This window comes from Heptranchias perlo, chromosome 10 (assembly GCF_035084215.1).
Source record: "Heptranchias perlo isolate sHepPer1 chromosome 10, sHepPer1.hap1, whole genome shotgun sequence".
Taxonomy (NCBI): Eukaryota; Metazoa; Chordata; class Chondrichthyes; order Hexanchiformes; family Hexanchidae; genus Heptranchias; species Heptranchias perlo.
Window position 1 is genome coordinate 70,113,734 of NC_090334.1, and position 22,941 is coordinate 70,136,674.

General features: G+C 45.8%; 1 protein-coding gene across 1 annotated transcript in view; it reads left to right on the forward strand.

The window, feature by feature from the left end:
- The window catches only part of fbln5 (fibulin 5), a 105,415-nt gene extending 82,942 nt beyond the window's left edge, over positions 1-22,473 (forward strand). The window contains exons 8-11 of the mRNA XM_067991980.1: positions 9,909-10,031; positions 12,457-12,583; positions 14,418-14,613; positions 16,725-22,473. Of these exons, the coding sequence (XP_067848081.1) occupies positions 9,909-10,031; positions 12,457-12,583; positions 14,418-14,613; positions 16,725-16,889 (611 nt within the window). The 3' untranslated portion in view covers positions 16,890-22,473. The remainder of the gene's footprint in view (positions 1-9,908; positions 10,032-12,456; positions 12,584-14,417; positions 14,614-16,724) is intronic.
- Positions 22,474-22,941: the final 468 nt, after the last annotated feature.

Below are 22,941 nucleotides of genomic sequence, written 5' to 3' on the forward strand. Positions count from 1 at the left end.
CACAGTCCTCGTGGAGATGAAGTCCTGTCTTTGCACTGACGACACCATCCAACGTGTTGTGTGGCACTACCACCGTGCTAAATGGGATAGATTCAGAACAGATCGAGCAGCTGAAAACTGGGCATCTATGAGGCACTGTGGGCCATCAGCAGCAGAATTGTATTCCAGCACAATCTGTAACCTCATGGCCCGGCATATTCCTCAATCTACCATTATCAACAAGCCAGGGGATCAACCTTGGTTCAATGAGGAGTGCAGAAGAGCATGCCAGGAGCAGCACCAGGTGTACCTAAAAATGAGGTGCCAAGCTGGTGAAGCTACAACTCAGGACTACATGCATGCTAAACAGCGGAAGCAACATGCTATAGACAGAGCTAAGCGATTCCACAACCAACGGATCAGATCAAAGCTCTGCAGTCCTGCCACAGTCCAGTCGTGAATGGTGGTGGACAATTAAACAATCTAACGGGAAGAGGAGGCTCTGCAAACATCCCCATCCTCAATGATGGCATAGTCCAGCACGTGAGTGCAAAAGACAAGGCTGAAGCGTTTGCAACCATCTTCAGCCAGAAGTGCCGAGTGGATGATCCATCTCGGCCTCCACCCGATATCCCCACCATCACAGAAGCCAGTCTTCAGCCAATTCGAATCACTCCACGTGATATCAAGAAACGGCTGAGTGCACTGGATACAGCAAAGGATATGGGCCCTGACCACATCCTGGCTGTAGTGCTGAAGACTTGTGCTCCAGAACTAGCCGCGCCTCTAGCCAAGCTGTTCCAGTACAGCTACAACACTGGCATCTACCCGACTAAGTGGAAAATTGCCGAGGTATGTCCTGTCCACAAAAAGCAGGACAAATCTAATCCGGCCAATTACCGCCCCATCAGTCTACTCTCAATCATCAGCAAAGTGATGGAAGGTGTCGTCGTCAGTGCTATCAAGCGGCACTTACTCACCAATAATCTGCTCACCGATGCTCAGTTTGGGTTCTGCCAGGACCACTCGGCTCCAGACCTCATTACAGCCTTGGTCCAAACATGGACAAAAGAGCTGAATTCCAGAGGTGAGGTGAGAGTGACTGCCCTTGACATCAAGGCAGCATTTGGCCGATTATGGCACCAAGGAGCCCTAGTAAAATTGAAGTCAATGGGAATCAGGGGGAAAATTCTCCAGTGGCTGGAGTCATACCTAGCACAAAGGAAGATGGCAGTGGTTGTTGGAGGCCAATCATCTCAGCCCCAGGGCAGTGCTGCAGGAGTTCCTCAGGGCAGTGTCCTAGGCCCAACCATCTTCAGCTGCTTCATCAATGACCTTCCCTCCATCATAAGGTCAGAAATGGGGATGTTCGCTGATGATTGCACAGTGTTCAGTTCCATTCGCAACCCTTCAGATAATGAAGCAGTCTGAGCCCGCATGCAGCAAAACCTGGACAACATCCAGGCTTGGGCTCATAAGTGGCAAGTAACTTCGCGCCAGACAAGTGCCAGGCAATGACCATCTCCTACAAGAGAGGGTCTGACCACCTCCCCTTGACATTCAACGGCATTACCATCGCCGAATACCCCACCATCAACATCCTAGGGGTCACCATTGACCAGAAACTTAACTGGACCAGCCATATAAATACTGTGGCTACAAGAGCAGGTCAGAGGCTGGGTATTCTGCAGTGAGTGACTCACCTCCTGTCTCCCCAAAACCTTTCCACCATCTACAAGGCACAAGTCAGGAGTGTGATGGAATACTCTCCACTTGTCTGGATGAGTGCAGCTCCAACAACACTCAAGAAGCTCGACACCATCCAGGACAAAGCAGCCCGCTTGATTGGCACCCCATCCACCACCCTAAACATTCACTCCCTTCACCACCGGCGCACTGTGGCTGCAGTGTGTACCATCCACAGGATGCACTGCAGCAACTCGCCAAGGCTTCTTCGACAGCACCTCCCAAACCCGCGACCTCTACCACCTAGAAGGACAAGAGCAGCAGGCACATGGGAACAACACCACCTGCACGTTCCCCTCCAAGTCACACACCATCCCGACTTGGAAATATATCGCCGTTCCTTCATCGTCGCTGGGTCAAAATCCTGGAACTCCCTTCCTAACAGTACTGTGGGAGAGCATTCACCACACGGACTGCAGCGGTTCAAGAAGGCAGCTCACCACCACCTTCTCAAGGGCAGTTAGGGATGGGCAATAAATGCCGGCCTCGCCAGCGACGCCCACATCCCATGCACGAATAAAAAAAAATAAGAAATAGGAGCAGGAGTAGGCCATATGGCCCCTCGAGCCTGCTCTACCATTCAATCAGATCATGGCTGATCTTTGACCTCAACTCCACTTTCCCACCTGATCCCCATATCCCTTGATTCCCCTGGAATCCAAAAATCTATCTATCTCAACCTTGAATATATTCAATGACTCAGCATCCACAGCCCTCTGTGGTAGAGAATTCCAAAGATTCACAACCCACTGCGTGAAGAAATTCCTCTTCATCTCAGTCTTGAATGACCGACCCCATATCCTGAGATTATGCCCCCTAGTTCTAGACTCTCTAGCCAGGGGAAACAATCTCTCAGCATCTACCCTGTCACATCCCCTCATAATCTTGTAAGTTTGAATGAGATCACCTCTCAGTCTTCTAAACTCCAGAGTGTATCGACCCATTCTACTCAACCTCTCCTCATAAGACAACCCTCTCATCCCAGGAATTAATCTAATGAACCTTTGTTGCACCGCCTCTAAGGCAAGTAAATCCCTCCTTATATAAGGAGACCAAAACTGTTCGCAGTACTCCAGGTGAAGTCTCACCAACGCCCTGTACAATTGTAGTAAGACTTCTTTTCTCTTGTACTCCAACCCCCTTGCAATAAAGGCCAACATGCCATTTGCTTTCCTAATTGCTTGCTGTACCTGCATGCTAACTTTTTGTGTTTCTTGTACGAGGACACCCAAATCTCTCTGACCACCAACATTTAATAGTTTCTCACCATTTAAAAAATATGATTCATTTGTTTTTTTTGTTTAAATAAGGAGGGCGCAGTCAGGCTATAAATCTACAGGCTTTGAGGGGAGCATTACGGGGAGACTTTCCATTTCGTCGCTTCCACTGTGGGACTGTACCCATTGGGCCGTGGCCATTGGGAAATTGCTCACCACCGGCCTGTGATGTCCCCTCTGTGGTTCAGCCAAAGCAGAAAAATCTCCTCTTATACTGTAGGAAAGAGCAAATGGGAAACTTAAATCTGGAGCAATACCTTGAGATCGAAAGAAAGAATCAGACAAGCTAACACATTTTCCCTGCGATTTGTCCTTTAAAAGAATGTAAAGAGTGATCACAGTGAAAGAGAACTGAAGTGGACAATATTTAGCACAACTGCTGATCTGTCTCCGTCAACTCCCTGAGGCTGTCACGCTGAAGAGCGCCACCCTGTGGATTTACAGTAACCATGCATCGGTGCTGGAAACTTCAGATTTCCTGCTATCAGGCACAGTTAATGGGGGTTATATTGGATAACCCCCGAAAATGGGTGCTGCGATCGCGGCACGTGATTAACCCACGCCCGGTCGTAACATTTGTGCTACCTGGTGATTGCAGTGATCGCTGCGTGCTGCCAAGGCTACCTGCTCTGCACGCACCAGCAGGGGGCCCCCAAATCGCGAGTGGTTCGCACTACTTGAAGGCAGCCTGCATCTCTTAAAGGGGAGGTGCACCGTGGCTGCAGGAAGTCCTTTGGAAAGTAACCCTGTGCTGGAAGATATTGAAGAATGGCTGGGCCTGCAAGAGACCGTGCACCAAGATCCTTGGACGGTGCACTAGAGGCCCTGGTGGAAGAGGTGGACAGTCCTATATCCACAGGGGGGGGGAAGAAGCCCTCCAGACATATGCTCATGAAGCAGTGGGAGGAAGTCACGCACGAGGTGAACGCCAGGAGCATCGCACCACACACATGGATGCAGTGCAGGAAGAAGTTCAATGATTTGGTCAAGGTGAGTGAGGTCAACTGTCAAGTGGCATCTCCTACCAATTGCACCACTAGCCTCATCCACTGCTCAACGCACTACACCCCCCTGTCACCCACCTACCAACCAACACTTTCCATCAGTATCCAACCCTTCGAATCAGATGCTGTATCTCACCCTCACACAGTACCACTCTTGCAAACTGCACACCCACAACTCATAGGTCACACACACTGACAGCCATGTCACCCAAACATCTTGCAGGACACTCACTGACACACTTCCCTCTTTCTTGCAGGAGAAGGTGGCGCACAACAGTAGGCAGCAGGAAAGAACTGGGGGAGGACTGGTGCCTACACGTCCTAACTCCCATGGAGGAGACAGTGCTGTCCATCATTGGAAGGGCCATCGCTGAAGGCTGAAGCAGTGGCCACTGGCAGTGCTGGAGGTATCGATGATGAGGGTCTCTGCATACTGAATCCTCCTTCTCTCTTCCCACTTCTCCCTCAGCTCACAATCTTTTCTGACTCACGTGCTGCAGATGGTGTAAACACACACATCTTACTTTCTCCTCTCCCCGCACCTCAACTCAACCTGTGTTCCTTTGTCATTTCAGATACCCAAGAACTGGAACTGGCACCATCCGAGGTGGACGAGGAAGAGGACAGTGATGATGCAGACACATGTCATTCAATGTTACACTTGCATCCACCAGCTCAGATACTGACACTGCGTGTACTTTAGAGGCTAGGTTAGAGGAGGGATCTGCATGTGGTGAGACACCGGGCACAAGTGCGCAGGAGCTGGGGCAGGGGGAATGGATACTGCAAATGCCAGCTCACTGTGGGGCAAGTAGAAGTAAAGGGAATTAGGGGTTACGGGGAGCGGGCAGGAAATTGGACATGAATTTAGATTTGAGGTTAGGATCAGATCAGCCATGATCTTATTGAATGGCGGAGCAGGCTCGAAGGGCCGATTGGCCTACTCCTGCTCCTATTTCTTATGTTCTTATGTTCTAAGGTCGCACACTAGTTCTGCTACAGAGGAGTCAGATGGTGACTTTGATGGGCCAGGCTACAGAAGAAGGCTGATGGGCGTAAACAGCCAAATGCTTGGTGCACTGGAAAGCCTGCCAGAAAGCCTGCGCAGTGTCAAGGGGCATGGAGGAGTCCAGCTCCAACTTGGCACAGAGCTTGGAGCCCAACCTTTCCAACATGGAACGGGTGGTCACCTGTGGAACCCACCATGATGCAGTGTCTGATGACTGATATCACAGCTTCCATTACAGCACAAACATCTGCCATCCAAGGCCTGACTCTGCGTTTGGAGCTCAGATTGCTGCCTTGGAAGCTCAGATTGCTGCTTTCGTTGGTCTGAGGACCACTGTGGAACGGGGCTTCCAGGGCATCACAGCGCTCCAGCAATCTGTTCTCCAGCAGATTACCTGGATTGCTGAGGTGCAGCCTCAGGAGAGTGGCAGTGGCGCCATGGCAGTCGAACCTGCTGTCCTCTCTCAGGATGACAGCATTCCTGCTCCCGCCCCTGCCACTCCGCCAGGCCAAACTGCTGCAGCCCAGGCCGAGGTGGTGCAGTCTGAAGCCGAGTTCTCCCGGCCCAGAGCTGCTTGAGGTCGTCCTTCAAGGCCATCTGCACTCTCCTCAACTGAAGGTCAGCAGCCTTCCACCACCCATGCTCCGGCCACTGGGATGTACATCGTAGGAGCTCCAGGAAAGGTAAAGGCACACGAACGACAGGCACTAAGGGAATGCACGAGGGTGAATAGTATCAGTTTGTTTGAATCATTTCGTGTGTAAATCTATAAATGTGGTTATGAATTTGCATTTGATGTTTTTTTATGTCTGCGATGAGCTGAGGGAGGAACCAATGTGTAATCATAAGGAGGACAATTTGATAATCATGTGGGAGAGGAAAGGTAAGGAGTGTGTGACTGTAGGTGAATGGGGAGGTGACGTTGAGGTTACTGGAGTCGCTCATTAATCATCTGATCACGCAGAGCCCTGGCAGACAGGGCCTGTCTACCTTGTTGCCTCCCTGCCTCTTTCTCCACTTCCTCCTCCGCCTTTTCCTCCTCTTCCTCTGCCTCTTGCTCAGGTTCTCACCTGATAGGCGGTGGCAAGGGCTGTTCCCTCATAATGGCCAGTTTGTGAAGCATGCAGCACACATCGACAAATCTTGATACCTGCTCAGCTGAGTACTGCAGGGTTCCTCCAGACCAGTCCAGGCAGTGGAAGCCTTGCTTGAGGACGCCTATGGTGTGCTCGATGATGTTCCGTGTGGCAGGAAGGCTCTCATTGTAGGCTTGCTGTGCACGTGTGCATGGGTTCCTGACCGGAGTCATGAGCTATTTCACGAGGGGATAACCCTTGTCGTCCAGTAGCCAGCCTTTGACTTGTCGTGCTGGTTGAAATATAGGTGGCACGTTGGGCTGCCACAGAATGAAAGAAATCATGACTGCTGCCAGGATAGTGGGCATTGACCTGCATGATGCGTTGCGTGTGGTCGCACACCTGCTGCACATTGAGGGAGTGGAATCCCTTTCTGATCATGAATATGGCCGAGCTCTGATGTGGAGCACGTATGGCAATATGTGTACAGTCAATGGCACCCTGCAGCATGGGGAAGCCTGCAATGTGAGCAAACCCTCGTGCTCGATCCTGCTGGTTTTCTCTGGCAAGAGGGAATGAGATGAATCTGTTTCTCAGTGTGTACAGAGCCTCATTGACCTCCCTTATACGGCAATGCAGTGCAAACTGCGAGATGTTGATTATATCGCCAGCAGCAGCCTCAAAGGAGCCAGAGCCATAAAAATTAAGATGTGGAGATGCCGGTGATGGACTGGGGTTGACAATTGTAAACAATTTTACAACACCAAGTTATAGTCCAGCAATTTTATTTTAAATTCACAAGCTTTCGGAGGCTTCCTCCTTCGTCAGGTAAATGTTCAGGAGCTCCTTGAAGTCTACGCATTTATACATCACAGAACAATACATGGTGTTTACAGACTGCCCCTGCAACTGCCCGTTGCCAAGGCAATCACCGTGTTCAGACAGAGAGGTGTCACCTGCAGAACCCCCGAATACACATTCAACAAAAAAACAAACAGGAAAAAAAACAGAGAGAGGCAGAAACATCCGGAAGGCAGAGAAAGCCAGCAAATGACCCATTATATTAAAAATAGATAACATTTGTTCACTGGTGGGGTAACGTGTAGCGTGACATGAACCCAAGATCCCGGTTGAGGCCGTCCTCATGGGTGTGGAACTTGGCTATCAATTTCTGCTCGACGATTTTGCGTTGTCGTGTGTCTCGAAGGCCGCCTTGGAGTACGCTTACCCGAAGGTCGGTGGATGAATGTCCATGACTGCTGAAGTGTTCCCCGACTGGGAGGGAACCCTCCTGTTTGGCGATTGTTGCGCGGTGTCCGTTCATCCGTTGTCGCAGCGTCTGCATGGTCTCGCCAATGTACCATGCTCTGGGGCATCCTTTCCTGCAACGTATGAGGTAGACAACGTTGGCCGAGTCACAGGAGTATGAACCATGCACCTGGTGGGTGGTGTCCTCTCGTGTGATGGTGGTATCTGTGTCGATGATCTGGCATGTCTTGCAGAGGTTACCGTGGCAGGGTTGTGTGGTGTCGTGGACGCTGTTCTCTTGAAAGCTAGGTAATTTGCTGCGAACGATGGTCTGTTTGAGGTTGGGTGGCTGTTTAAAGGCGAGTAGTGGAGGTGTGGGGATGGCCATAGCGAGGTGTTTGTCCTCATTGATGACATGTTTGTCCTCATTGATGACATGTCTCCGCAGCCTTCAACATGTCATCAATGAGGACAAACACCTCGCTATGGCCATCCCCACACCTCCACTACTCGCCTTTAAACAGCCACCCAACCTCAAACAGACCATCGTTCGCAGCAAATTACCTAGCTTTCAAGAGAACAGCGTCCACGACACCACACAACCCTGCCACGGTAACCTCTGCAAGACATGCCAGATCATCGACACAGATACCACCATCACACGAGAGGACACCACCCACCAGGTGCATGGTTCATACTCCTGTGACTCGGCCAACGTTGTCTACCTCATACGTTGCAGGAAAGGATGCCCCAGAGCATGGTACATTGGCGAGACCATGCAGACGCTGCGACAACGGATGAACGGACACCGCGCAACAATCGCCAAACAGGAGGGTTCCCTCCCAGTCGGGGAACACTTCAGCAGTCATGGACATTCATCCACCGACCTTCGGGTAAGCGTACTCCAAGGCGGCCTTCGAGACACACGACAACGCAAAATCGTCGAGCAGAAATTGATAGCCAAGTTCCGCACCCATGAGGACGGCCTCAACCGGGATCTTGGGTTCATGTCACGCTACACGTTACCCCACCAGTGAACAAATGTTATCTATTTTTAATATAATGGGTCATTTGCTGGCTTTCTCTGCCTTCCGGATGTTTCTGCCTCTCTCTGTTTTTTTTCCTGTTTGTTTTTTTGTTGAATGTGTATTCGGGGGTTCTGCAGGTGACACCTCTCTGTCTGAACACGGTGATTGCCTTGGCAACGGGCAGTTGCAGGGGCAGTCTGTAAACACCATGTATTGTTCTGTGATGTATAAATGCGTAGACTTCAAGGAGCTCCTGAACATTTACCTGACGAAGGAGGAAGCCTCCGAAAGCTTGTGAATTTAAAATAAAATTGCTGGACTATAACTTGGTGTTGTAAAATTGTTTACAATAAAAATTAAGTGCCACGGTCACCTTGACAGGTAATGCTGTGCTTGCCCTGCTCTGAAGCTGCAGTTGCAGTTGCAGCAGTTGACAAATTTCAGTCGCGACCTCTTTCGTGAACCGCAGACGTTGGATGCGCTGGTCATCGCTGAAGTTGAGGTAAGAGAATTGGTCCCTGAAGGCCCTCTTTGGATATGGCCTCCTGCTGAGTGCCCTGCTCCTCCTCCTCCTTCTGGCACTTTGTCCTGCTCTGTCTGGCCCCTCTGCATGCTCCCAGTCATGTTCGATTCCCAGAGAAAGCCCTAGCAGGCCACCCATGTCTGGAAGCAATTTTGGTCAGCACACTATTTTAAATGCCACTAACAGTACTGCAAGACCAGCCAGACCACTCGATATAGAATACAGAAACGTTCTCCAAGTATAGGAAACTTCCACAAACACCCACAATTGTACCAGCAGCCAGAATAACTCATCCAGTAACTAACCTGTAACTCCTGCATGTTCGCTTTAAATAGCGCTGGTGGGGGGCGGGGGGGTCCTTCATGCCCATTAACTCCTGTTCGGTTGCGCGAGGTTAGGACAGTGCATTGGCTGGAGTGGGGAGTTTGAAAATGGTGCCAGCTGCTTCAAATCAGCGATGCACATTGATTCTAATCTCTCTACTCTACGTGTTGCCAGCGTTCGTTAGGTGCACACCCACCTTTACCAAGATGGCGTCCTGCGCACGTCATGCCGGATCTCGGACACCATTTTCGGCGCTTAGGAGTCTATGTAGCGCCTACAAAACGGGCGCAATGACTTTATTGTAGAAATTGTCAGTTGTGTTTAAAAAATTTCTAGTTTGTATTACCATTGGTTTTGTTTATATTTTGGAGTTATGTCCTGCCTTGTGATGCAATTATGGTCTTAATTCAACATCACTTAATTTAAATTATCTGATCATTCCATTTTTTTAAGCTCTAAATTCTCACTTTGCTACGTTATTTACATTGCTTTTAACTAAAAAAATTAATGTTTTAATAAAGGATTTTTCTTTAACTTTACGCACAGAGTAAAACATACTCTTATATATTTGAACTGGGTAAACACATCACGGATGAAGTCACAGAAAAGCAGCCATCTGTTATGAGTCAAGAACACACATCACAACAGTGCTCTGTTCACAGTTTCTGACCCAGTTATTGGTTCTCATTTCTAGATATCAATGAGTGCAGTTTCTCAGAGTTCCTCTGCCAACATGAGTGTGTGAACGAGCCAGGCGATTACTACTGTATCTGCCCCGGGGGCTACACTATGTACAGTGACAACAGGAGCTGCCAAGGTAAAGGAGAGCTAATGTTACTCGCTAACTCTTTGTCAAGGGCTGTATTCTCTGCTAGGCCTTCTTACTTGGAGGCCACATGTGTGGGAGGAAGATGCGCACCTGCGATTCCCCCACAAGGCAAGCAAGTGGTTCCTAACAACAACAACAACAAACAAACAAACAAACAACAACAACTTGGATTTCTATAGCGCCTTTAATGTAGTAAAATGACCCAAGGCGCTTCACAGGAGTGATTATCCAATAAAATTTGACACCGAGCCACATAAGGAGATATTAGGACAGGTGACCAAAAGCTTGGCCAAAGGGATAGGTTTTAAGGAGCATCTTAAAGGAGGAGAGTGAGGAGAGGTTTCGGGAGGGAATTCCACTGGTGGAGCGATTAAAATTGGGGATGCGCAAGAGGTCAGAATTGGAGGAACGCAGAGATCTCGGAGGGTTGTGGGACTGGAGGAGGTTACAGAGATAGGGAGGGGCGAGGCCATGGAGGGATTTGAAAACAAGGATGAGGAGTTTAAAATCGAAGCGTTGCTGGACTGAGAGCCAACGTAAGTCAGCGAGCACAGAGGTGATGGGTGAATGGGACTTGGTTCTAGTTAGGATACGGGCAGAAGAGGTTTGGATGAGCTCAAGTTTATGGAGGGTGGAAAGTGGGAGGCCGGCCAGGAGAGCATTGGAATAGTCGAGTCTAGAGGTAACAAAGGCATGGACCAAGGTTTCAGCAGCAGATGAGCTGAAGCAGTGGCGGAGACGAGCAATGTTACGGAGGTGAAAGTAGGCGGTCCTGGTGATGGAGATAATTGTGGGCAGTTGCTATGCAGAAGTCAGGCATTTCCCCATCGGGATAGAAGGAAAATAAATAGACGAGGACCGATCCTCTGATTGGCCACTCCCATCAAGGAGTAGAATGTGTAGGTCGTAAATTGAGGACGCCTGACAGCGATATCAGCTCTGCAGTTCTATTTTGATAGAGGACTGTTGCTGAGACAACCTTTCCTTCGAAACTTGCCTTCCTTTGCTGGAGGCAAAGTAAAAGTTGAATCCCAGTTCAGTCAACATCCCACAGCCACGCAAGCCAAGAGTGGAGGCCCACATTTGAAGATTAGGAGGCTCCCAATAGCCTCCAGGCTGATTTATGGATCCATGTTTCACAGTGTCTCACAGAAGTCAAATACCACACCCTTTACTTTCGAACAGTACCTTTCACATCAAACAAAACGCTTCGAGGTGCTAAACATGTTGGGTTATTTCTGGAACTTACGTCTGCAAGCAGCAATGAGAAACGGCCTCCTTCTGCTGCAGCATGGTTGCACACATCCAAGGTGCCCAAACATGTTTGAAAGATGTGATGAAAGCTAATGAAATGATGGTGTGACTGTATTGACTCTGGGTTTTCATGTGGTTGACATCAACTGGTATGATTTGGTATGTGACCTCACCAGGCCCCAGCAGAAGGGAAAATAAGTCTTTCGAAAAAAAAAATTAGAAGGGTGAATTCAACACACAAGCGCACTCACGTACACAGAGTGCAATTATGTTGGTCAGCCTTGTTTTCACCCCATGATGCCAGGAGATATTTTATGACCCTGCGCTGCTGATGTGGAGCCTCATGCTCCACAGGCCGCAAATTGGGAAATGGTGAGTGCGGCATTCACGGTTGTAAACGGACAGAATGGCAGCAAAGCCCGTGACCCCTTGACGTGCGCAGCCTGTAGCGAGGTTCCCCTCGGCAACGCGCAGTTGGAAAATCAGCCCTATGGTACGCAGTCCTCAGGATCCAAACGTCGAGCTTTTGACTGCGGTGTCACTGTGGTCAACTTAACTGTAGAATCCAACTCCTCACTCTGCCCCTTAGCATGAATCAGGACTGCTGATCGCAACACGTGAATCCAATCCACTGTGTCTGGGGCAATTTTTATAGTACTGAGGCTCAAAGTGCTGCTTACCCTGAAATCCCCACCAGTTTGGGTTTCCAACCCTCCTTGAATTGCCCTGGAGTCTCCAGGAATTAAAGACTCATCTCCAGGATACAGCTGCCCAGGGAGAAATATCACAGGGGCGTTTTTTAAAAATCATTTTCTTTGAACACTTTCGTTTATCAGTTACAAAAATATTAGAGACGGGGGCTAAAAAGGCTGTTTGACTGACAGTCAAATCATCCAATCGGGTAACGAAGGGTTTGCTCTCCAATCGGCATGGGAAAGCAGCGTGCCACGAGAATGGAGGTGTCGGGCGACCAACAGAGGGGGCGTGGGGGCGGAGCGGTTGGACCGAAAGGTCATGCGATGAAACGTCCAGGAATACGTCCAGTCGGAATTGGCAACCCTACCACCAGTTAACATTTACCGTGGGAGAATCTTCTCACTTGAACTTCTGTAGTGGACTGAGAGCCCACAGTATGTCTAACTGTTTCTCTGTTCGTTAGACATCAATGAGTGCGAGTCCGGTAATCACACATGTACAGAAGAGCAGATATGCTTCAACGTTCCGGGAGGGTACAAGTGTCTGCAGCAAGTGAAATGTCAAGATCCTTATATACAGTTGAATGAAAAGTAAGTAACTCTGGTGGACAACAATCTTGTAAAGTAACATTTTAGCTGAAAGGGGACACAAACCCATGAAAAAATAGTAGGCTTGAATGGTTTGCTCACAACCATTATGCTTTCTAATGTATGTTGTAAAATAAAGTACATCTTGTAGCAATTCATCTTCAGCATCAGGAAGTGCCATTGCTCCTTCTCCATCCAAATGCATTCAGGGAAGGGTCAGATTGCTGTGCATTTGCATTCTAGGCTGTATAGCTTTCTGGCTCATGAGTAAAGTATACAATGAACTCTTAAGAAGTGGCTATCTGAAGATTTTTTTTAAGGAGGCAGGGTAGGATGTGACCCTTCAAGAACTGATTGAGATATTCTCCTTAAACAAGCTTAATTAGACATCAATGAGTGCGAGTCCGGTAATCACACATGTACAGAAGAGCAGATATGCTTCAACGTTCCGGGAGGATACAAGTGTCTGCAGCAAGTGAAATGTCAAGATCCTTATATGTGGAGATGCCGGTGATGGACTGGGGTGGACAAATGTAAGGAATCTTACAACACCAGGTTATAGTCCAACAAATTTATTTTAAAATCACAAGCTTTCGGAGATTATCTCCTTCGTCAGATGTACAAGATGGTGATGGAGTTGGGAAAGAAACTTCAAAGGGTCACTTCACAGAGACACCTAGTGGCCAGAGCACACCATATTGTTACAGTAGATGTAGCAAAATTAAATGGGCAATGTTGACATAACAATTTACAACGGTGAATGTTGACACAAAAAATATGACCGAAAATCATGACAACAGGAAGTTAGGTTTGTGGACAGGAAGTGCGTGTCCTACCTAAGGTTTTTAATAATATGCAGATTTTAAAGGTTTAACAAAAAACTAACAACGATCATGAAGGCCAAGTCAGAGTAATTTGAGCCAGGATTAGTTGTGACACCCATACCATTGCCCAGACTTAGGTCAGTTAAGTTATCCTCGACCATAGAATAAACCTGGGCTTTTAAGGCTTCCTGTAGGTTCGCACCTTTCTCTGATCTCCTGAGTATTTTCACGAACAACATTCATCACCTCTCAGAAACAAAACTGTCGCACTGCAGCAACTTGAAACAAAAGCCTTCAAGCATTTACAGTTAGCTCCCCCCGAAGGCCCTGTGAGTAACTGTAATTCAGGGTGTTGTACTGAGCTACACAGACCAGGAAGACACAGGTTCAATTACTGCTCGGTAACTGATCTCAGCCGGAGCAGTGACAATGTTGCTACAACCAATATCAGTGTCCCTGGGCTAGGAAGAATAAATAATGGGGGGGGGGAGGTAATTTTGACTTTGGGTGATAGTGTAAATCGATTCAGCCGCTCGCTCGTTATACATCTCTCCCGATTTTAATTTCCATTGAGTTTGGAGAGAGATGTATAACGGTTGGCTGAATAAATATCGCCCATTTTACACTATCACCCACAGTCAAAATGACTCCCAGTGAATCTTAGCATGCTCTATATGACTGTGGGGCAGAGGGTATGGCAGAGCCAAGCCTAGTTGTGTGTATTCCAGCAGAGGTTACTGGACACTGATAATGTGCTTTAAGCTCACACCACAGTGACCCCAAGTTTAAATTTCAATTTTGTCCGCTATCAGCATTTGATAGGAAAAAAAGTAACAACGGGAAGGCTTTTTTAAAAAAAAAAGTGAAGCAGTGGCTCTGTGAGCGAAACAAATAAATGGGTCAAACAACAGTAAATCAAATGAGCTCGCTCTTCCCTGATGCATTTACAGGTAGAGGAGCATCTCATTGTGAAATCCGCCCACTGTTATGTTATTTCCTCACTTCTGTTGCAGCCGCTGTATGTGTCACGGAGAAAACCCCGGCTGCACAGAACAACCGTTCACCATTCTGTACAAATACATGGACATTGTGTCAGGAAGGAATGTGCCCTCAGACATCTTCCAAATGCAGGCCACAACCCGCTACCCAGGTGCCTACTACATCTTCCAGATCAAATCTGGGAACGAAGGCAGGGAGTTCTACATGAGGGTAAGGTCTCGGCTTCTGTAGCTGCGCTTGAGAATGCAAAAGAAAAGTATCTGACAATCCAGCATGAAAAGAAAAATATGCTTTGGGAGCAATAGCCTAGTAAAGAATTTCTGAAATAGAACTGACACGCTCATTAACGCAATCCAACGCCAATCTGGATCAAAACCTATTTTGCGTTGGCTTTATTACACAGTATCTTCTTTCTTTCAATTTTTCGAAGTCAGTTTCTTCACGTCCCCTGTAAGTCCAATCAACAGCTACCACCTCCTACCTTTGATGGCACCACTCTTTGACCTCTTGATCTGTCAACATTCCTGGCCTCACTATCTCTTCTGAGCTCAAGTGGAACTCCCACATCTCCTATGTTGCTAACATCACTTCTAAGAAGCTCGGTTTCTCCTTTTGTGTCAAACACTTCTTTTCCTCCTTACACAGCTTCTAACTATAAAGTTGAGGTCCATCCAAGACTGTATATTGCTCCCATATATGGAGTGGCTCTTCTAGCACCTTCTTTGCACTCTTAGATGCGATACAAGAAGAAACTTGTCACCTGAAAGATGATCCCTTTCTTACCTCTGACCTCTCTCTTTTTCTTTCGCAGCCTCTCTTGTATTTCTCTATTTCATTGATTTCATTCTCATGGTTGGTGATTCTGAGTTTTCCTCTTTTGTTCCTTCTAAGTTCCAAACACACCAATCTACATTGTTCCTCCTCCCTACGTCCCTCACTGCATTTAAATTAACTTAAACTGGTCTGTCTATATCTCCACTTGAATTTTAGAATTCCCTAATTTCCTCATTCTCTCCTCCTTCCTACAATCTTCAGGGTTTTAGTTTGAATCAGACGAGTGACGGGTGTGAGCTGTGCCATTTGCTTCAAGGGCACTCGCTGCTGACACGCAGTGACAGTAAAGAGTCAGCTGTGACTTGCAACCTGCCTCCATCTCCCTCCAGACACGCTGCGATGCTGCTTGCAGCGATCGTGCCTTGGAGCGACAAACAGAGTGCCACCTTTCTCACAATCACCTCCTGCAGCACCACCTCCACATCAGCAGCCATCAAACAGATGCTCATGTAGACTTATGCACAATCATAGGATTTCCTTTCCCTTCACTTTTGGCTATCACTCCATAGGCCTCTTCCCTTTCAGCCTTGGCAAAGCCTGCCCATGGGTCGAAATTACTTTACAGCCTTTTCTAAAAGCACTAAGAACTTTGTTCCACTGTTCTGCCATTGAACCTTCTCTTCCATTGTCTGCATCCATTTAAATTTCATCTACATGCAATGTTCTGCTCCCACCACCAGTGTACTCCTTGCACACATCCAAATAGGGTTGCCAATCCTCCAGGATTGCCCTGGATTGAAGATTAATCTCCTGGACACTGCTGCAAGCAACCCAGGAGAAAAATCATTGGGGCATTAAAAAAATGATAAGTTTTTCCCAATTTCTTTGAATACTTTCATTTACTAGTTATAATAATATTGGGGAGAGGGGAAAAGGCTGTTCGACTGGGTGGGGCAGTTGGAGGTGGGAGGTCATGTGATGAAACCTCCAGGAATATGTCCAACCAGAGTTGGGAAACCTACATCCAAATCTAGCGCTGCGAATAATGATGCAAATAAACAAACTTACAAATATTGTATGTTATTAGTGCATTATCATTTTAGCAAGATTTGCACCAGTTCTTGACCATTTAGAACTGATTTATATGAGTACACAAAAATCAGCCATAGGGAGTTTTAGGGCTTCCTATCAGAGCCAAGAATAACCACTCTCAAACAATCACTTCAGAGCCTCCGCCATGGTTGCTGGGGTTCATTTTATAGAATCTTCCTTCAAAAACACCTGTCTCCTCAACTCCAATCTCCCAAAACACAGCCGACAGTGAGGAGATATGCTCATGGAGGCGCCAGTAAAGGCAGACATTATATAAATGTTTAACTCTGCGTGTCAAGTGGAATTAGAAAATTACGATATCGAAATGCTGTCCTCAAAGAATGAATTGTTGAGGGCACAGTATTTAATTAAAATGAGCAATGTTAAATGTTTACTGACACCCTTTATAAATAAGGTGGTCTTTTTTTTTTGTTGCCTCCTTCACAAACCCACAGCAAACTGGGCCCGTCAGTGCAACCGTGGTGATGACCCGTCCGATCAAAGGACCGCGGGAAATTGTATTGGATCTCGAAATGGTCACTGTGAACACCGTCATCAACTTCCGAGGGAGCTCAGTGATCAGACTGACTATCTTTGTCTCCGAGTACACGTTTTATTGATCGTCAAGGCGGAAAAGTGCTTTTCGGTAATGCATTGCGACTGTGTAGCATCTTCATTCTGTCTGCTTTTTTCCGGCTGGGTCAGAGATTTAGTATAACAGCCCACGAATAGAGACATAAAGCCTTCGAGCTGCAGTATATTCAGTAAGACATTGTGATGTTCTTAGTCCTTGTTTGGAACAGTATATTCAAGAAGCGCAACCATGTATAAAGAGTTAGAGGGAAAAAAATCATGGGCAATTTTTTTTTTATATATTTGTTTTTGGGATGAGGGCGTCGCTGGCAAGGCCACATTTATTGTCCATCCCTAGTTGCCCCGAGAAGGTGGTGGTGGGCTTTCTCTTTCAAGCGTTGCGATCCTTATAGTAAAGGTGCAACCATGATGGTGTTAGATAGGGAATTCCAGGATTTTGACCCAGCAATATCGAAAGAATGGTGATGTAGGTCCAATTCAGGATGCTGTGTGACTTGAAGGGGAACTTAAAGGTAATGATGTTCCCATGACATTGCTGCTCTTATCCCTTTCGGTAATAGATGTCGCAGGGCTGGGAGGTGCTTTTAAAGTAATTAATTCAGGGCGTTAGAGTGAGAGGAAGAGAGGAACACAACCCATAATTTGTGGGGGCATATTTCCCCCCCCTCCCCCCGTGGTTGCTCTTATGGTGTAGCCTACAAACTTCAGTTGAAGGCTATTTTGGCAAACATTACCTATATTGTACATGAAAGCAATTAGGGTTCCCAAAACTGCACAGTATCATGTTTTATTATACTGTGCATTAATGGCATTTTTCTCCTTAACAAGACATGTTTTATCCATTATCATGAATGCTCGAGCGAATTATAAGCCTATGCAAAAAAAGCCAGGGGGGGGGCGATGAGGAGAAATTTTTTTTACACAGCGAGTTGTTATGATCTGGAATGCGCTGCCTGAAAGGGTGGTGGAAACAGATTCAATGGTATCTTTCAAAAGGGAATTGGATAAATACTTAAAAAAGGAAAACATTTGCAGGACTATGGGGAAAGAGCAGGGGCATGGGACTAATTGGTAGCTCTTTCAGAGAGCCAGCACAGGCACGACGGGCTGAATGGCCTCCTTCTGTGCTGTATTAGTCTATGACATGAACATTGGAAGAGAAAAACAGAAAATCAATGTCCACTGATGTCAATTATTGGATAATACTAAGAACCGTGTGATTGGTCTGCAGCTAATTGCATTGGAAAATGATAGTTCTATTTAACAAGTGTCTAATGTAAATGTGTCAGATATAATATCATAGCAGGGAAATGGTACTATACAATTACATTAATATCCCTTTGTTCAGGTAACTTTAAATTGACACCCATTGTCTTCAAGCAGCTATTTTTTCTCTCTCAGAAACAACAGGTGTCTTAAGAACCACTCTTTAAAATTCCTAAGTGAGTTGGATTTTTCCCTTAGGGAACAGGCCCAATGGTCTCCTGACAGTTGACTCATAGAAAGCTTACAGACAAATAGCTACCTTTATTATATGTTGTCTAGAGGCATTGAGGAGTGACCTAGATTCTACAGTAACTAAAATAAAGAAATAAGTCATTGAATTAAGTTGATTCATACATAGTTCAACCATTCCCTCCCCGGAGAAGTTAATTTGGCTCCGTTAACAGTGCATTCTTATTGTTCTAACAATGTCACATCTCTGTAAAACAGGCAGGATAATCTTTCAGTAAAATCTTCTCTTCCTGTCACTTGATGCTATTATAACCTGGGACTAATGTTGTAATGTAATGTTAACCATCCTTTCACCTTGCCCCCTCTCCCCCTTACTCTACGACAGAATGTGCAGTCAGCATGGAAAGACCACCGTTAATAATAAAATATGAACAAAAATTGAAATGGGAAAGCTCAGGAATAGTTTTCCTTTAAAATCTCAGAAAACTATTGTTAAAAAAGGACAGCTGGGAATATGATTGAGGATGTAACACATTTTCAGATAACCGTATAAATGCTCAAGATTCATTGTCATGGTTTGTGACGATTATAACTTTTTTTCCCCCTGTGACACTCTCCCAGCCATCTGTTACTGTTTATATCTGTCGCTTAGTGAGCAAAGTGAATTGCCTCAATCCCCAGAGTCCCTTGTGGAAGCAGGGATTCCCTGTTGTCAAACACTACAGTAATAAAGGTCCTTCCTATTGATATTGAAGTGTGTTTACAAATGGCAATGACGGTGCCAGACAAACTGAGCCCACCGGGGCTGGAGAACCAATACAGTTTTGAATGAACACAGTGGGTGAATCTTCTCAGCATTCTAATTTTGAAGTTACGCCTGTGTGTATTGTCTGCCATTATTATTAATGTTGCTAAGCTCACTGCTATATTTCTGCAGTAAGGACGTGACATGCAGTAATGATCGCTGGGGTCTGTTCGAGTTCTTACCACAAACCCGTTTGGAACTAAACTAGTCGGCAATCTCCCTCAGAGAGGCTGCTGTGTGTAATGACTGGTGCAGCAGAGGGTTTTTTCCTGAGGTTCATCCTGGGGCGCATTACAGTGATAGAGCGGAGAGAAAGAGTGTTACTCTGTCTCTAGTTTGGGCCATCCCTCACCCAGAAGTGCTTGATATTGACACAATGCCAGCTACCCAGAGTGAAGAAATATTCCGTTCTCAGCACTGACATTCTTTATCTTGATAAGTACAACTCTAAAAGAGGTAAAAAAAGAAAGGAAAAATGAAAAGGCTGGTGCTTCACACAAGTTTTTTTGACTGCGTGTCCTTTTGCCTTTCTTTCATTTTCCTGCCCAGGTTGTTCCTTTCCCTAATATATTGAAAATGTAATTATAATTACAGTAGACTATCCTTGTAATGCCTTCTGGCGTGCCACAGCTCTACTATATACAGTATTTCGGGTTCCTTCATCAAAAAAGAAACCGTATGATTATTCCTTTGCTAGCAAACACTTTGTATAAGGCTCGCAAGGAGGATAAAAGAAGCTCTATTGTCCGAGTATGTGATCATACCTGAATTAACCAAATTAAAATTAAATCAAATCTTTTGACTGACATAACCCAGAACAGGAAGCACCTTTACTTTGAATGGCCTTTCCTCAGCCCGTGGTTTCTTGTATGAATTTGGATGGCAGAAGACCACTCATGGATTCTTTAATTAATGTGAGTACTGGTGGCACTGCTGAAAATTTGTCGAAGTTAAGCATTACCCATTGCACCCTCCCACAGCAAAAAACCCAGCCCAAAAATCCACTTAGAGATACCTTTTCAGTTTGAATTCTCATGCTGTTCTTCTGAGTTCCTGACCTCTCGATTGCATCAGTTAATATTACTGAGTCAAGCTGGGGATTGTATTTTTAGCAACAAATAATGTAAATCATGTTTTTAAAAACTGATTTTTAAAGGAAAATTTAATAATGAATGAGGGAGAGACAGGTATTGAACGATAAATGATAAAAGGGTGAATTCAGTGTCAAAATTGTCACTGTTTGCAAATATTCTGCCTACTTTTGGGTATTTAACTGTTTATGAGTGATATTGTCAAAATCCAAATATATGGTTTTTTATTCTAAATATGTACATTTTACACATTAAGTATTTTATATGTAAACAAAATAAGTAACATTTTGTTCTCCTAAACTCTGAGAAAATGTGTTCTGTAGTCTTAAAGAGACAGGATCGATTTCTTGGATTGTAGAGTCTAGATTCATGTCATGTTACTAGCTAATCTCCCAAGATGGTGTTGACGGCTAGTTTGGGTTTAGAGCACAGCTGTAACCTTCAGCTGATAACCTGGCCTATCTATCCCTTTAAGACCCCTGTTCAGGTACTTCCTGTGGGCAAGTGGTCTAAACAGGTCCTCAGGTCAATTATAGGCTAATTATTGTTGCCAGATGTTTCGGTAGATTGACAACTGCTTTACTTCTCTCAGCAATCTCACCAGGTCAGGAAGTATAACAGCAAAATAACTGGCATTCTTAGCCCTTCTTCTGTATCTTTGAAAAGATTGATCATTCCTGATTTTTTTTGGGAGGGTGTTTCAGTCTGGAATGCGATGGACAGTTGTAAAATTTTAATATTAATAAATGTTACTTTTCCCCTTTTCTTCCGTGCCATCGAGGCACAGGTTTGAAAATGAGGAAGTTTAGAGTTTGAATGGAAGTCATGTGGTACTTTTTAACATAAGGTTCATGGATTTCTGGTACAGTTTTTTTTAAATTGAGAAAGCCAGGTAAAAAGCCACGGCCTCAGTGCAAAACCGAGAAAGGTAGAACAGAAGACAAGATAAATCAAGAAATAGTAATTAGATGACGTGAAGCTAAGGTTTTAAAGACCCGTAGATATTAACAGGCAGACAGAAGAGTTCTAGTTGGTGCCGTGTAGTGTTCCCCAGCCAAGGGAAGAGATGGCCAGTGCATTTGTGTCATTCTGTTCTATAACTGAATGCTAAGAGGTGAACAGAAGCCTTTGCTTGGCATGACTTGGCATGTTGGGAGTTACGGGCACAATTCATTTTAGTACCAGCCTCTGGCATCTTTCTTTGCTCGCTGTCTGGCCACTAGGTGGAGTACTGAGTGGAGGCCAACGGCTCTGTCTTGGTGGAGAAAGTCAAAATGGACATTGTCCAACTCAGGATATTTGATTGCATTTCCTGTTGACCAATCATACAGTGGTCCAAGGACAGTCTCCAACTCAGACTCTCTAATTCTCCCATCACAAAGAGGTTTCATGATAGATTAAGCTCCAAAGAGTTTTAAAAAAAAGAGAGGTTATGAGGACCAAAAAAAACCCAGCAAAACCTCTTGGGGACTACTTGGTTTTTGAATGTGCTTTAGCAACAGGTAAGAGCCTACAACTGCTCTGTCAACATTAGTGGTGATGCCTTGCCACCAAAAGAATAGAATAAGGTCGTTGTGGGGCCGAGTGGATCGGAGTTTTCCACTGCTTCTGCGTTTCATATTTTAAAAAATTTCAGTCAAGGTGAAGCTAGCAGAATTGTGATTTAACCAGGTCTGTCCTCGCCTCTCCATGTCCACATCCTGGAGCTTCATTCTCAGCAGAAGAGGACTTCAGCTGTTTGTCTCCGGATAACATAGAAGAGTGTTGAACACAGATGTTTCCCTTGTGATCAGGTCTTGCTCTTACTGCTGGGACAGATTTACCACCCTCGCATCCCTGCCACGATTCTGGCCAAAACGCCGCTACATTACTGGCGGGTTGATGTCTAGAAATGTTAAAATATGCTAAGTGCCAACAGTAGCGGACAATAAACATATCGGATAGGCGGATTGCCCCCAGCAGTAAGCCATTTCTGACCACTGAGGAAAATTTAGACCTAGGCCTGCAAACGTCAAGTCGGCCCTTCAAAGCTATCCACATTAGTAGTAAGTAAGGAATGTGGCCATTTTTCTACATCAAACGAATTATTGCAAGAATTTTGCCAAAGCTTATTGAGTGTTCCAGTAGCTTTCAGTCACACACTATCTATGTCATCCAAGAAAAAGAAATCCTGTCTCTTTAATACCTGAGTCCCAGTGTACCGGCGGAACAGATTTATATGTCGGCCGATTCAATTTCAAATAAACACAGTCAAATCCATGTGTGTGTTATCTCCTGATTTTTGGCGCATTCTTGACACAAGTTGTTACAAGTCCCAGTCAGTACTGTTATAGGCATTTCTGTGATATGCAGATCTGCTGATATAAGCGTCTTTATTGTTCATCCCCACCTGTTAAAAGATGCTGGACATGAATTTCCTCACCATTTCCAGAGGCACTTATCGTGCTAGAATGTCACCGGCTACTTTTCCTGCAAGGAAAGTCAGCTGGGAACCATTTCCGCCTGACTTAGAATCATCGCATCTTACAACACAGAACAAGGCCATTCAGCCCATCGTGCCTGTGCCGGCTCTTTGAAAGAGCTATCCAATTAGTCCCGCTCCCTGCTCTTTCCCCATGGCCCTGCAAATTTTTCCTTTTCAAATATATAACAAAGAGATCTAGGAATACAGATTCATAGCTCCTTGAAAGTGGAGTCACAGGTGGATAGGGTGGTGAAGAAGGCATT